The sequence below is a fragment of the Populus nigra genome, chromosome 17, assembly GCF_951802175.1.
Source record: "Populus nigra chromosome 17, ddPopNigr1.1, whole genome shotgun sequence".
In the NCBI taxonomy this organism is placed as follows: Eukaryota; Viridiplantae; Streptophyta; class Magnoliopsida; order Malpighiales; family Salicaceae; genus Populus; species Populus nigra.
The window spans coordinates 6,521,153-6,538,629 of NC_084868.1; the positions used below are offsets into that span (position 1 = coordinate 6,521,153).

Sequence of the window (17,477 nt, forward strand, 5' to 3'; positions counted from 1 at the left end):
TTTCAGCTAGCAAATCTAAGTACTCCATTGCTTCATTAGGGTCTTTATCCTCAAAAGTTCCATTGCACATCAATTCAACCATTTACCTATCTCTAGGAGTTAACCCTTCATAAAAATGTGAAACTAATCTCCATGTTTCAAAACCATGATGGGGGCAAGTATTAAGCAAGTCTCGATACCTATCCCAACATTGGTAAAATGTTTCTCCTGGTTTTCGAGAGAAAGTAATGATTTGTCTTTTGAAAGAGTTTGTTCTGTGGGATGGAAAAAACTTCTTTAAAAATTGTTGTTGCATTTCATCCCAAGCACGAATGGATCCATGCCTCAAATTTTGTAGCCATGTTTTAGCTTTATGAAAAAGGAAAAAGCTTCAATCTAATGGTGTTCATGCTACAATTTGAGTCATTATATGTGTTGCAAACCTCCTCAAATTCCCTTAAATGCAAGTATGGATTTTCTAAATCTAAGCCATGAAAAGATGGTAAAAGTTGACTAATGTATGTCTTAAAATTAAAATGAGATGCATCAAGAGGAAAAACTATGCATGAGGGTGCACTTGTTCTTGTGGGATTCATGTGGTCTCTAAGTGTTCTAACCCGAATATTCTCATTATTCTCATTATGAAGCGATTGGTTATCTTCTTCAGCCATATTTTCTGAAAATGATGAGGATACCCTACAAAGTCTACCACTTAATGTACGTGACCACACTCTCATGCACGTGTAAGAAGAGAATAAAAGGAAGAAGAAAATAAAAGAAAAAGAAACAAAACAAAAGAAACAAAGTTAGATACAAGAAAAGAGAAAAGAGAAAATAGAAAATAAAATAAATACTATAATTTGTACAAGAATTTACCTCCCCGACAACGGCGCCAAAAACTTGACACGACCAAAAGATTGTTGTCTTCTCCCAAGTGCAGGAGTGTCGAAGTAATAAATAACCCGGCAAGACCGGGGTCGAACCACAGGGAGGTTAATTGTATAAATTATAAACAACAACAACAATAATAATAAGTTAAAGAGAGCTTTGAGATGTGATATTGATGTAAGGATTAAACAAGGATAAAAATAATTGTCAAGGTTAGAGGATCCACTAATGGTATTTCAAACAAGTATAGTATAAACTCTTTTTATTACTCAACTGGAAACCACACACAAAGAAGGTTCCAATCGGATTATAAATTGTTAACATGATTACATTAGTTATCTTATTCGAATAATGCTAATACTTGTAAATTTTGTCAGGCATTCATGATTATAACTTATGTTAACAACAAATCAAGTTCCTTTCATAGCTCAGGTGTCGGTTATACCATACAGTATGGGCTATGAAAGTGCCAAGTATTTGTTGTACCAAATGTTATACAACATAAAACTAGATTAACCATTTAACAAGCAAAGTATTATAAGTGAACAAGATAGCAAATATAAAGCATGTTAGTATCCAACATTAAGGTCCATGTTAAGTTTATATTATACTTATTCTTACACCATTAGTGTACCCTTTTCAACTTAACATAATAAACTTAGTTAAACATAATGAAAGAAAGAAACATAAATAAACAAGGAAAGGAAATGAAAAGCATAAGCAAGAGATTAATACAAGCAAAACTTAAGCATTACAAAATATAAAGAGAGAAAGCAAGAGCATGATCTTGATCTGGAAACCAAGATGCCTAAATATATGACAAATGTCTCCTTTTATAGGCCAAAATTCGAAACTATTGATTTGTTGACTAATTGATGAGTGGGTGGCCACATCTTGACTTGGTGACAATTCTTATCTTCTTGTCTGCCAAAAACGTCATTGATGACGTCATAATTTGAACAAACTTCATGAAAGTTCTAGGAAATTGTCTCATCTTTCCAGGGTAAACATTTGAGATCATTTGGACTTCTAGAACTTGAGATATGGGCTGAACACTGAATAGTGTCTGGGCTGGAGGACAGATTCAGACTTCTTTGTTGTTGCTACAATTTGGACTTGAAAATGGCCTTTTTAAATCTTGGGCTGCACATGAAAGTTGTAGGCCTATGTCTTATCTTTCCATCCATATAAAATGGACCTAAATCCAAGATCTACAGCTCTAGATATGACCCAATTACCGAATAGTGTTCCAGTTTGGACTGCACCAGCATCTCTTTTCTAAGTTTGGCCATCTCTTTGTCCTTTCAATTTCAGTACTTCTACTCATCAATCAATTCTTTCATTTATGTGATAGGCCTGCATTTAAGATGAACATTTACCATAAATTAAAGGTATCTTATATAATTAGATATGTTTTTATAAAACATGCTTTAGTTAAGGAGTTATTGATACTTCAAGTGCAAAATGATGATATAAAACCTTGATAAAAATGCACTTTTAAGTACTAATCAACCATAATACTAGGTGGCGACTCCCTTTTTCACAAAACAAAGATCCCAACCTGATTCTCCGATCCGGGAAGGGTCGTTGCAACGTCGCGCTCTCTCGGAAGGGTATGACAAAACCAATCAATGCAGCTTAGGGTCGTCACAACGTCGCGCTCTCTCAGGAGGGTACGACAAAACCAACCAATGCAGCTTACCTCAGGTAGGGTGCGCAAGGGGTGCTAATATACTTTTTCTAGCCATAACTAGTCTTTTACCCTTGAATCTCTAATAAAACCAATATACTTGGGTTTCTTAATGACCCTAAACCAAACAATTAGATGGCGACTCCTGTGACCCCCCGACGTCGAGCGCCCATTGTGACAATTGGGATAAAAAATCATTGCATCATCAACATACTATAACAAAGTTGTTATTTGAGAAGACATTAAGATGAATATAGAATACCCTCCATTGCTCGACCAAAATGGACTACTAACCCTTGTACAACAATATTAAATAGAAATGGTAACAAAGGGTTCCCTTGTCTAATACCCTTATGCATATGAAACTCATTAGATGGTGAGCTATTAATTAATACATAAAGATAAGCTATAGATATACATTCCCGAATCTAAAAAATCCATTTACTATCGAAGAATCCATGACTTCAAAAATGAAACCCCAAGTCACTAAATCAAAAGCCTTTTGAAAACCCACTTTGAAAAGAAAGCCTTGGTTATGCTTTATTTGCATACTATCCCTAATCTCGTTAGGCAAAATAGAATGATCAAGAATTTGCCGCTTTGCGATGAAAGCAGAATGAGAGTCATTAATCACCTCATTAATAACTTTTCTAAGCCTCAAAGACAGAAGCTTGGCAATGATAACCTAATTTTTTACCACTAATTTTTGGCAATGTCTTTTATTTTTATTCAATAAACTATGCTGCTAATAAAAAACAAAACTTGTTTTGTTGTCAATAAAAAAAGAGTACATGAATTGCAAAAGAAAATTTTGACTAAAAAAATACATTTCTTCTCAGTAATTTTATTTGTTGTTTTTCTTACGAAAATCTATTTTTAGTGTATATTTAAATAAAAATAGATTCTAAAGAACAAAGTTATCAAACCTAGTCAAACTCATGACTTAGGTCATAGATAGGTTAAGTTAGTCCAAGTTGATTTGGGTCAATTCAAAAAACTATTGTCCTATTTGTGCGGTGTCGCGACAAATCTTCCACTTTATCTTGTTTTGGTATTCTGAAAAGGAGGGAGACAAGGAATTCTTGTTTTTTATTCGTGGAAAGCAATGATGAGAGTCGTCGCTTAGTATTTTGGTCACTAGAAACCCTAACTGCTCTTAAAGATCGGGCACGGGGACTGGTTGTATAAAGAAAATGTATTAGCATCCCAAATACGTCTTACCAAAGGTAGGCTGCATTGTTTAATTTTCTGATAAAAAACTAAAGTCTTGTCGTGTTTTCTAATTATTCATCTGTCTACAGGTTAAGAAAAGTCATTATCGGTAAGGAGGTCCTTATCTTATCGAGTAAAATTTAATCGTTCTAATGTCAATAAATAAATATATATATATATATATATATATACCTTTTTAATATCGGAAATAAGTTTTACGTATAAATTCATAATCTCAAATACTAAAAAAAACAAAACATTTTTTTGGGTATTTTTTAAAATATTGATCTAGTTCTCATGACTTTAATAAACTGGTTATTAACGCCAAAAATGCATGCTAATATTTATTTTTTAAAATTTTCTTTGTTGTATGAAAATATGAAATGATTTTTTTGAGAGAGCCGTATGCATGAAAACAATTTTTTTTTTGTTTTATAATTTTTATAATGTTTCGACAAAAATCAGGTATTTTAATATTAGATTTGTTTCTAATATAATCCAGTATTAGAGAAATACTCAGAAAAATCATAAATTTTCCAAAAGGATTTTTTTAAAAAATTTTATGGATTGGGCCGGACTAATGAAAAGTGGAGAAGCTCTTCACTGTTCACATGCAACGTGAACAATGGAGAATAAATTAATTCACTCTCCACTATTCACTTTGCATATGAACAGTGGAGACGACGGAGCAGAGAAAGAAGAAGGAAGAAGAAGGAAGAAGAGAGGGGCGGGGGGAAAGCAGACCGGGCGGTTCCTCGTGGTGGTGGTGCTGGTTTTGGGTTGTTGGACGACAGTTCTGCCCCTTTTCTGTTATGTGTTTTTTCCAATATTTCTTCTTCTTTCAATTTCTGTTCTTCCCCCCTTCTCTGTTTCTGTTTATGTGTTCTGCCCCTTCTTCTTTTAGTATTGTTTCTCTCCTTCTTTGTTTTCACCTGCCAGATTTGGATGTGGTGTTGGTGGTGCTGGTGGCGGAGTGGCGCTAGGGCAGACGGTGGTTATTCTTTTTCTGTGTTTTCCTTGTCCTCTGTTTCTACCCTCCCTCACGTTCGTTCTTATTCTCTCTCTCTCTCTCTCTCTCTCATTTGTTCTCCCCAGTTTTCCTTTCCCTTCAATCCATCTTTATCTTTCTTTCTCTTTATTCTCTCTCTGTTCTTTTTCCTTGTTTTTTGCCCCTTCTCTCAATTCTTTTCGTTGCCCTCCTATTTATAGACAGGAGGAAAGTGAGTCCCCCCTGCCTTGTCCCATCGTGGTGCATGGGGGAACGGGGCTACCTTACCCCTGTAGGGTAAGGTGACCGGCCATTTGCAAGGCATGGTCCTCCTGGACTCTTCGTCATGGTGGTATGCCAAGTGGGGCTATGGGTTGTGTTAGTGAGGGGTCAAGTCGAGGGAGAGAAAGAGAGAGTGGGAATTTTTTTTTTTAAAAAAAAAACAGCTTCTCCTTCCTCTGCTGCACGTTAGGGGAAGGAGAAGAAGAATAATGTCGTTTAAAACGACACTGTTTTGTGTTACTTTTTTTTTTGATTTTTTGAAAAAAAAAGAATTTGAGAATAACCAAAAATTGGGTTATGGAAAATGTTATTTCATTATATTTTACTAAAAAAAGTTAAATTTGTGTTGTTTTAATTTTTTTTAAAAAAAATCAAATTAAATTTTATTAAATTATAGATACACCCATTAGGTTGACTAAGTCACCCACAACGGGATATATATTTATCCAGCGGTCCAATAGTGTACAGAAAGAAAGAAACAACCATTTTTTTAGCATAATATGGGCAAAAGATTCCCCACTTCCAAAAAATGCTATAAAGATTTATAAAAGATTCCCCTACTTTCAAAGATATGCTATAAAGACTAGTGTAAGACAGCTTTTGAACTTTAATAATATTATTCTGTATTTAGTCGTACTGATGCCTCGGTTTTATTAATCTTTCTCCGCTTGATGATGCAAAAAAATCGACATAATTGAAACAGAAGATGCAGAACATGAACAAAGACTTAACCATAACTTTTAAAGACGCATTATTACCTCCCAATGTTCAGATTCCGTGAGTCCAATCACTTATGTTATTAATTTTAAGATAACATAAAAAAACAATTAAACAACTTAAATTTAATATTAAATAATATAAAGATAAATTTAAATAAGTTTCATACTAAAAAAATATTCATTTAAAAATAAATTAAATAATAATAATAATATAAAATTATTATTAAAACATCACCTAGCAATTTAAATTTTTAATTAAGTTTATAATAATTTTTTTATATTGTAGCACTGTGTTGGTATAAGAAATTGGACAAATTAGACGGTCATTAAATTTTGTACTTGTAGCATGTTACTTATCTTCTTTTCTTTTATTATATGTAATTAAAGACTTAATTTTTTTTTTTCTAGTTCATCATAGCTTAATGGCACTGGCTATTCAATAATATATTTTGATTATTGAATTCGTTGGATCATCAAATATTATTAATAACATTGAAACAAAGTTTTTAAGTAAGGAATTGATAGAAGCTTAAAGCAACTATAACCTTTTACGTATATATTTAGATATCATAACATTCAAACTTGAGATTTCATAAAAAAAAAAATCAATGTTTAAATCTTAAAATACTGAGAAGTGATTAAAGGATTGGGGATATAAAAGCAGCTATAACCTTTTACTATTACTATTATTAATTACTGGTCTAATTTCAATTCCCCACTATGTATTTTTCTTTTATGATTATTTCTAACTACATAAAACAATTAATAAAAATAACCAAAATAATAAAATGATTAAAATTGATTAAATTTTCTGAAAATAAATATTTTTTGGATGTAATATTTTTATTTGAAATGTATAAAAATAAAAGGTTAAAAGTTAAATTCTGAGAATCACCATTAAAAAATATTTTACATGTAAAATATTTTTTAAATCAAATATTAAAAAATATTTTATATATAAAACATTTTACATGAAAACATGTTACACGTAAAATATTATATTTTTATCAATAAAATATTTTATGCTAAACAAAAGCACCCTAAATATATTAAACAACTCATATCTGTACTGGTTTTTAGAATTAAAATTGATGAAAAAATAATTGTGATAATTACGGAATAAATTCTCATCGTTTAACTTTAATTATCCGTCGTAAAAAGAAATAAGAACATAACAGTTTTTACCTTTGAAAACACAGTTCAGAAGATTAAAAAAAAAAGGTCTTGTCGTCATGGCCTAAATACACATAAATGGGCTGAAAAAAATATATTTAGGGGCAGATAATTAATTTATAATAAATCCAAATTCTAGTACATAATAAGTTGACAAAAAACAAACTCAAGCCTATAACCCGGAGCCAGAACCCAAGCCTGATCCGAGCTCACACGCATGGGTTGAAGTCACACTCAAAATTCTACTATATAAACTACAAAGTGTGTAGATAATTTAAACAGTATTACAGACCAATGACATTATACACATAGGGAAAGTGAAATAACTTAGATATTATGCAACAAATGGAGGGATCATTGTCTTCACTTACCAATCAATATGAATCCCTTGGATTTTCAAGGAGGTGAAGATATGCTTCTTTATTCACGGACTTGATTCCTTAATCTTCAACCTTCCTCCAGATCCCTGGCTTGTCAACCGGACATGGGAAATTTTTCAAATTGAAACAATTGCTAACCTCAACATAACGTATTGACTGCATGGTCTTCTGTAAGTCAGTCCAGTCTTCATCCAAGAATGGCAAGAACTTCAAACACAAACCCTCAAGGCAGTTCCAAGAGAAGGCACTGATCTCTTCCTCGGAATGAGCACTTGGATTGATGCTTTTGAGATCTCCTTTCTCAAGGCAGAGATATTGCAGAACAGAAAGCTTCGTTGGATTAATCCATTTAGGCAAACTTTTGTGACGGTAGCGCCTAAGATACAATTCCTTGAGGTATGGAGGAGGGTGTAGACGATCTAGCATCTCTAGGATAGTTCTATCTTTACAATCTTCAGTGTTGATGGCTAGAACCCTAAGTTTCACAAGCTTTGATAAGAGCTCCCCTTCACTTTCAGTGATTTCGCTCTCATCGCTGAGGTTCATTCGAAGTACTCTTAGTTGGACCAGTTGTTTTAGCTCTAGGAGATGACAACTTTGTGGTGTGGCTTGACGTACCACCCTGAAACCTGATAGTTCTTGAAGTTGAGAGAGGTTTCCAATTCCTTGGGGTAGGTATTGGAGACCACAAGATCCACAGTCCAGGACTATGAGATTCTTCAAATAAGAGATTGATGGATGCAGTTTAGTTAAATCACTGCATTCGGCTAATATCAAAAGATGGAGATTACGAAGTTTTCGGATTGAAGATGGCATTTCTTTAAGACCTACAGCTCCACTGAGATTTAGATATGCTAGGCGTTGGAGCGAAAAAATCCAGCTCAAGAGCTTCTCCATGGAAGTGCTATCTAACCTAATTCGAGAGAGATCCAATACCCTGAGAGAGTCAAGTGACACCATTTGGTTCTTACTGAAAGGAAATTGACCTTGACTGCTGGCCATTAATAGCAATGCCCTGAGCTTTGAACAATGCTTTAATGTTACTGTGCTCATTTCACTCGTCAGGCCCAGCCATCGTGAATCAGGTGACAATTTCTGCTTGCCTGCTTCAAAGCTACACAACATCTCATCTTCAGCAAACATTGTTGTTAAATCACGAACCAAATCATGCATCTTACAGCTGTAGACTCTTCCATCATAGCCACGCCTCTCCACAACTTCTACAAGGCATCTTCTGACTAGATCTGTCAAATATTCATATCCCAAGTCCTCTGCGGTTTTTGAGTGCTCTGTTCTCTGGATGAAGCCCTCTCCAACCCACCAATGCACTAATTGCTCAGCTTGAATCACGGAATCTTCAGGATAAATTGAGAAGCATAGAAGAAATTGCTTCAGATGTGTAGGGAGTGCATCGTAGCTCAATTGCAGAGAAGTCTTAACTGAGCTATTTTGCTTCCTGGTAGTCAATTCATGGAAGTGATCAAGAATGTCTTTCCACTTGCCAAGGTTGTGAACTTCTGTTGCAAGAAAGGCTGCTATTGTCTTAATTGCAAGAGGGAGCCCCCCACATTTCCCCACAATTTCTTTGCCTACTTTTTCAAATTGGCTATTAGAACATTTTCCCTTGGTCTCCTGGAAGGCAAAGTTGCAGAACAATGACCAGCTGTCCTTCTCATCAAGAACTTTTGGGTGGTGAATTCGTGAACTTTCAACTCCCATATGGGTTGCCACATCTTCATTTCTTGTTGTGATCATGACACAACTTCTCTTTTCTGTTTTTTGAATAGCAGAACATAGCTTACCCCACAATTCTTGATTGAAGCTCCAAACATCATCCATGACAATGAGGCAACTCTGACCTTGAAGTGATTGGTTGATAACATGCAACATTTGGCCTAGATCAGACACCGGGGAGGGATTCTCTCCTAACTGCACCAATATGCTCTTGATTATCCTTTCATCACTGAAATCCTGAGAAACGGACACCCAGATTTTTTTATCAAAGCAGCCAGCGACCGCCCTATCTTCAAAAAACTTTTGTGCAATGGTGGTTTTACCTAAGCCCCCCATTCCCACAATGCCAATTCTTTGGAGTACTCCACTTGCACTAAAAATCCATCGTTTTAGCATTTCTATATCTTCTTCCAGTCCAATAACCTCAGATGGCTCAAAATCCTGAGAGGTAAATACCTTAGGTCGGTAAGTGTGGTCTCCCAATGATAGAAGATGTTGTGGAGTTAAATATGCGCTCAAGTCACTCCCCATCTTGCCCATGCGTGAGTTCAAGTCCATCAATTGCCTCCCCATTCGACACCTGAAGAAAAATTCATCAGGTGTGTATTTGGAGCAGGATCCATCTTTCTGATAATCATATCTAAGAACGCAATCTGTCAATATGTCATCTGCTTCGTAAACCAGATCTCTCAGCTTGATCAAGCTCGTCTTGAGAGTTTCCTTCTTCATTTTGAGGTTATTTGTGTCAGCAAGAAAGGCTTTGACGAGGTCGAGTTGTGTCTTCAAAGCTTGAAATTGATTTTTGAAGTCAATTGCAAATTGAGCTTGATTCATGAGAGCGCTAAACACTTGATCTCCCAGGTATTCAATAAGAACAGTTTCCACCGCCATTTGCTTGTTCTGATGATATGAGAGAGATTCACAAGTCTGACTTGATAATCAGAAAATGTATTAAATTCCCTGCAATTAGATAATCCCACAAGGCTAGAAATTAGAGGGAGCAGAGAACAAACCCCCAAAAGTATTGATCCATGCAAAATAGCAACACAAGCGAACTAGCAGAAAATCCTAATAGGATCATATGTCAAAGTCTAAGCCTCTACCCATTACTCGGAGATAAGCATTCATGATGTCTTGCTATTATTCCGTATATGATTATGGGTTTCGCTGATTTTATGTAAGAAACGCTTTTACTAATTTTGAGCAGAAGAGTTTGAATTCAACAATGGCTAAACCATTGCCAAAATGAAGTGAATATAATATTGTATTATTTTATCCTCTCATTAATTAATTTTCAGCGTGATGATTAATTTGGTACTTGTTTATGCAAGTGTTTTCCTTCCTCTAAAACCTTATAATGATAAAAATAGAAGATTTATAAAGCAAAGATAAATCATCTGTGACAATATTAGCTAACATCTTCCAGAACTCATCCAATTATTTTCTAAATAATTTAAGAACATAATAAATAGAAGATTACTTACCGAAGTGTGGTAAAACAGATGCTTCCAAGTGAGAGATTCTGATGATAGATAGATTTGTTAGATGTGGCTTGAATAATTGCAAACAGGAGAATAGAAGTGAAAGAAAGGAGACAAAAGAAGCTAATGGGATATCAGAAAATTGAACGAGGGAACAGCTGGTTTCGGTATACTTGTAGAAGTTGTGTAGGAATGCAGGTGATTCAATTATAGGGCCAATTAATTAATGTTGCTAATTTATAGAAGTGATTGGTGTGAATAAAAGAACAAGTACGAGTTCCAACCAAAGGCAAGGAAAGGAAAGCACATAAAAAATATAGTACCGTTCTTTTCTATGCAATAAAAATTTTATAAATATAATAACTTCATAAATTTTTTTATAAAGTATTTTTATTTTATAAAATTTATTTTTACTTTAAATTCATTAATTTAATATTATATGAATATTTAAGAAAAATTAAATCTTTATTAATAATAAATATATATTTATATGAATATAATAATATCATGTATAATTAACAGATTAATTAAGAGCATATTAAATTAACAAAAATCACTAAAACTCCTTCATTGGAAAAAAAAAAATTCCAACTAAACGATGCAAAAATTGATCTAGTAGAAGGCCAAACATTTTGCGAAGGAATGTCTGGAGACTTCACAAGGATGATTTGTAGTGTTCCACCAACCCTGACGATGAGAGTCCATTAATACCAACCTGACCATTAATAATGGCTCACATTGAATTGTTTTTTACTCCTATAGTTTTCGTGTTTCAATAAAGGTAATATGCCTTGGTAATGCATCAGTACGAAGGCCACAAGTTGATAGCTAACTCTATATTTCTTGGGTCCAATGACTGGACCCGCAGAATGTAAATATTGAGAAGTAATAATGCATCTTTAGAACTTGTGGTCAAGTCTTTGTTCATTTTCAGCATCTTTTGTTTCAATTATGTCGAATCTTTTGCATCATCAAGTAGGGAAAGATTAGTAAAGCTAAAGCATCAGAATGAAGGCCACAACTCGAAAGCTTCCTTTATATTTTCTAATAAAAATAAAAAGTAACCAATTGTCGTTTTTTTGTTTTATTAAGAGAAAAAAATCTATTCAGTCAAATGTTATATTGTACGTGTACGGTGTTGCGATGATTATCCTTTCAAAACAAGATTTAGCATGAAAGGGTGTGGGTGAAAGAATAAGGAATTATTTTTCTTTATCAATGAAACCAAAAGAATAGAAGTCACTACCTAGTATTGATATGAACCATAGCTGAACTTGATGGAATTCACGAACCCAAAATTTATCTTACTCAAGTTTATTACAATGAAAGACTTGCTCTAAGACAACAAGACTATAAACCACCCAATCACAACGCCTACACATTGAGACAAGCAACAAAAGTATAAAATCACTAGTAAAGATTTGCCAATTATTTGAAGAGTTGAAGTTCAATCAAAAACCATGAGAGACAATATTTTTATTATGCAACAATCTCTTTTTTAAAAAAATATTCTTCACAAAAAAAGAGTACTTATTCTAGAAAGCTAAGCAACCCTAGTTTTTCTAATGAGACGCACATAAATCCAATTTAAATAATACCCAAACGAAGTTAAACTAGCCCAAACTAATTAAAATAAATAAAATAAACAAATTCGAAACTTAAACAAGTGTTGTCGCCCAAAACAAAGATATATATCAATAGCCCAACTAATTAAAATAAGACCATATTAGTTTTTCTCGTAATCTACTAGTAGCACCAAAACCCAACTTCAAATGAATGGTTCTCTCTTGTTTTAATAAATTAGAATGTGTTTCTTTTATCATCGAAAATGTATGGAATTCTAGTTTCCAACCCAACTAGAATCGCATCAAAATGTGACTTGGAGCTCCAATTATGATCAAATTAGTAAAGAAATGTCAAATTGTCTGATTTGATTCTTTGTATCCCAATCCTTGAGTTATGGCCTTGGTTCCACTAACAAGTCCTTCTTGAACATGAATCAGATTAATCAAGGCTTGCTCTTTATTATTTATTACCCTCTTCAAGTTCTCTTTAGCTCATGTATCTCGAAGAAATCCATTAAAAGCCTCTTTGAATCTTTTAACCTTAAGCTTTGTCACTAGACCAACTGGAACCTGCAATGGATCCTTTGGTGTTGCTTGGATCACATCATTCCCTCTCTCTTCAAAAGGATTTGACCTCGAATCATTACCTACATAAAAGAAAGAGAGATCAACAGCATTGAATGTAGCACTAACACCATAGCTATAACAGCCCGTCCCAACTTGCCATATATTGTCCCCTTTAGGCCTTACCATCCTCACGGTTTTGTTCTTGGTGAAGCGAGCCCACATCTGAGCATATTGCCCCAAAACATGTATAACAAATTAGTAACTAGCACTTTTAATAAGATCAGCTATCAATCCCTCACCCGCTGATGTGGGATATGACAATTTTACTTCCAAAAATTTCTTAGCCAAGACTTTCCATTAGAGAATAGCATAAATAACATATTCTGAATACAAAATGGTTGAGCTATTACAAGTGCAGAAGGCTATATTTGAGGTGAAATTATATCCACATGAAAGTTCTGGTTCGTTTGTTTTTTATACGAAAGTAGATCCAATGAAATTTGGACAGCATGATAGATATTTATATCCACAATCCTTTAACCCCTTCTCCCCCTTTTTTTTTTCAAAAATAAATAAATAACATTCAATTTTTGGTTTTCAAAGCAGTATCACAGAATGCTCTTTACCTGGACTGACGGTGGTTATTATTATTACTTGACAATGGAAACAAAAGATGCTGAATTATATGAACAAAGACTTGACCATAAATTTTAAAGATGCATTATTTCTTCTCAATGTTCACTTTCTGATTGGACCCAAGAAATGTAGGGTATACTATGAAATAGAGCCAGCAATGAGGTAATGTAAATGGTCCATGATGCGATCCAACCATCAAAAGATCCATTGGAGGTTCCAGTTGGTCCAGTTACTAAGCTTAGGGTTAAGAAGTTCAATGAAGCTTTCAATGGACTTCTTCGAGACATGAGCTAAGATGGACTTTAAGAGGATTTGTAATAATAAAGAGCAAGTCTTGATTAATTTGATTCATGTTCAAAAGGGGCTTATTGGTGGAACCAAGATCATTACACAAGGATTAGGAGAAAAAGACTAGATTCAGACAGTTTCACCTTCCATTACTCTTTTCATCATAACTGGAGCTACAGATCAAATTGTGATGTGATTTCAGTTGAGCTAGAAACTAGACTTTCATACCTTTCCAACGATATATGGAACGCCTTCAAATTCATTAAAATGAGAGAGAACCATCCATTTTAAGTTGGGTTTTTGCTGCTACTAAACAGAATGCGGAAACAACAAACTTGTCTTCTTTAATTAGTTGGGCTATCAAACTTTATTTATTTTGAGAGGAGACATTTTATTTGGGTCTTAGACTTGTTTATTTTAATTAGTTTTGGCTAGTTTTAGCTTGGGTTGATTATTATTTAAATTGGGCTTATGTGAGACCCATTAGGGAAACTAGGGTTCTGACTTGGAGTTTAAATACTCTTTAGGAATAATTTTAGGGCAGACTTTTGATGATATTTTCAGGATTATAGCCGACTTTTGGTTGCTTATTCTTGGTTCTTGATTGAACTTTCAACTCTTCAAAGAATTGACCATTCTTTGTTATGAATTTATACTTTTTTTGGTCGTCTCCAGGTGTAGGCGTTTAGATCGAGTTGATTTATAGTCTTGTTGTCTTGAAGCAAGTGTTCCATTGTGATAAGCTCATTCAAATCTCAACAAACTTGGATTTGATTGATCTTGGAGTCACAAATTCAATTAAATTTCACTAGGGTTCGCATCAGTCCATCTCCTCTATCTTAACATGGTATGTTTGATTATTAAGTTGCAAAACAATAAAAACAATCTAGTGAGGACTATGGGACAGTAGGAGTAGCAGGAACTTACAAAGAAATTTGGATTCATAATTTCTGAAATAAAAACCGTGTGATTATAATCTTGTGGCCCCTACTGTAATTTGTGAACTTTTATATTGTTGAAAATAAAACTTGTTGATTGTACGTTTGCTACTTTGATAAAAGTACTTTTTAGAAGATAAAAGGTTAGTCTATCCAAATTAAAGGAAAAGTAAAATTGATGTGAAATTAATTTCTAGATATCTATCAAGAAATGACCAAACATGATTCTTTATTATATGTGATCTATCAAGAAATGACCAAACATGTTTTTTATATATATAATCATGGGTATATGAGCCAATATACATACATCCTGACTAATTCTTTGCAGCTTTAAAGTACTTAACGACCAGATAAGCTTTTAATGGCCCTGAGATTTGTGACACTCTAAATGATGATATTTAAAAAGCAAATCCATAATCTAACCGTTGAGTTACACCTCTCAGAATTGACCAAACATGATTCTTGATTGTATATGTGGTTAACTAAGTAAACTTTGCTACACTATACTCTATGATTTGTTGTGTTATATTGTAAGAAAAATCAATCAACTGTTCCGTAATGTATTGTTATATGATTAAAATAAAATTATTATTACATTGCTAATTAATGGTTTTTGTGCTGAACATGGACAAAGACTTGACCATAAATTTTAAAGATGCATTATTTCTTCTGAATGTTCACTTTCTGATTGGAGCCAAGAAATGGAGGGTAAGCTATCAGCTTTTGGCCTTCATACTGGTGCTTTAGCTTTATTAATCTTTCTCTGCTCGACAATGGAAAAGATCGACATAATGAAAGCAATACATCGACAGAATGGAAACAAAAGATGCTGAACACGAACAAAGACTTGACCATAAATTTTAAAGATGCATTATTACTTCAGATTCCATGGTTCCAATCATTTACATTAATATTACTTCAGATTCCATGGTTCCAATCATTTACATTATTATTATTATTATTATTATTATTATTATTATTTTGTCAATATTAAAAAATCAATTCAATAAAAAAATTTAATACAAAACAAAATTAAATTAAATGTTCACTTGAAAAGATGTATTATCCAATAATATAAAATTATTACTAAAACTTTAAACTTTTAAGTTTATAGTGATATATTTTTTGATAATAGCAATGTGTAATGGGTAATTAGTGCGGAAAGTACAAGGAATTCTTATATTTTATCAAAAAAAAAAAGAGTCACAACTTAGTATTATGGTCATTAGAAAATCTAATGGTCTATGAGAGTCTGGATAGGGAGATTGATTGTGTAAATGAAAGATGTATCTCTCATAGTTCACCTTACTTATGGTAAGTTCCTATGTTATTTGTTCTAACTCGTGTTTTTATTCGTTAATCTTTTCAAGATCTAGAGAAAAGTTCTTCTCATTAAGAAGACTCTTATCTCATCAAGTTAAAACATAATCATTTTAAAGCCTAAAAAAAAGTCTGTTTAAAGTTTAAGAAAAGTCTTTATCGGTAATGAAATTTTTATCTTATCATGTTAAAACTTAACTATCCTAACAAGAAAGAAAATAAAAAAGATTTTTATTTGAAATTTTAGTCAAATCCTAATGGATAACCATAAATTTGTTGTGATATTTATTAAATAAGTTTTTTGTATTTTTTAAAGTACAATGAAGATGTAATTTTTATTTTTCATATAAAGCATGCATGCAAATTTTAAAATCTAATCATATGCATGAAGACAAAAAAGTATTTTTGTATTTTTAAAATAATTTTTTTTAAAATTTTTAAAGAAAATCGAGTAAATTTTTAATCATTACCTGGACTGACGGTGGTTATTAGTATTACTCGACAATGGAAACAAAAGATGCTTAACATGGACACAAATTATTACTTGACAGAATGCTCTTTACCAGCAATTGGGTAAATGTAAATGGTCCATCTTCTCTATCTTAACATGATATATTTGATTATTGAGTTGCAAAACAACAAAAGCAATCCAGTGAGGACTACGGGACAGTAGGAGCAGCAGGAACTTGCAAAGAAATTTGGATTTATAATCTTTTGGCACCTACTGTAATTTGTGAACTTTTATATTGTTGAAAAAACTATTATTGCATTGCTAATTAATAAAATGATCCCCTTTCCATCTTAAAAACCGTGTTCCTTAACGATTGTATAATAATCATGAAAATATGCTGTTCAAATATTATAATGTACACAATTTTACTCTAACTTTATATTGTTCTATTTTAAAAAATTTCACAGCCAAGACATTTCATGTGAGAATAGCATAAATAATATATTCTGAATACAAAATGGTTGAGCTATTACAAGCGCAGAAGGCTATATTAATTTTTGTTTAAAATAAAATATAGTTTAAACAACACCTAAGTACATTACCAATCAAACAAAGTAATCTATCAACTTGTGGTGGTGCTTTAGCTTTATTAATTTTTCTCTGCTTGACAATGCAAAAGATCGACATAATGTTAACAAAAGATGCTGAATTACGTGAACAAAGACTTGACCATAATAGTTGAACAGCAAATATTATCGACTTATTCTAAAAAAAATAGACTTGACCATAAATTTTAAAGTGCATTTTTACTTCTCAATGTTCACTTTCTGATTGGACCCAAGAAATGGAGGGTAAGCTATCAGCTTTTGGCCTTCATACTGGTGCTTTAGCTTTATTAAATGCAAAAGATTAACAAAAGATGCTGAATTACATGAACAAAGACTTGACCTTAAATTTTAAAGATTCCATGGGTTCAATCATATACATTATTATTTTTCTGATAACGTCACAAAATCAATTCATTTCATGACTTGACCTTAACTATTTTGAAAAGTATAGCTTGAAAACATTGTATTAGTAATTTATTTAGTAAAAAGGAAAAAAAATAGCAAATGCAAACATGGTTGAGTCTCATTTAATCCATCAATGCGTTAAATTTATTAGTTTCATTTCTTGCTTAAAT

The 17,477-nt window shown here is 32.9% G+C and overlaps 1 protein-coding gene across 1 annotated transcript; it reads right to left on the reverse strand.

Annotated features, from left to right (window-relative positions):
* Positions 1–7,028: 7,028 nt before the first annotated feature.
* Positions 7,029–10,751, reverse strand: LOC133676432 (disease resistance RPP13-like protein 4). The gene is made up of 2 exons (XM_062098076.1): positions 10,530–10,751; positions 7,029–10,005 (listed from the first exon to the last, which is right to left on the reverse strand). The coding sequence occupies exon 2, from the start codon at positions 9,934–9,936 to the stop codon at positions 7,372–7,374; it is 2,565 nt and encodes an 854-aa protein (XP_061954060.1). The 5' UTR covers positions 9,937–10,005; positions 10,530–10,751; the 3' UTR covers positions 7,029–7,371.
* Positions 10,752–17,477: the final 6,726 nt, after the last annotated feature.

What these genes read in the sequence shown, in the direction of transcription:
- LOC133676432 (XM_062098076.1), bottom strand. Translation starts at nt 9,936, where the DNA reads ATGGCGGTGGAAACTGTTCTTATTGAATACCTGGGAGATCAAGTGTTT.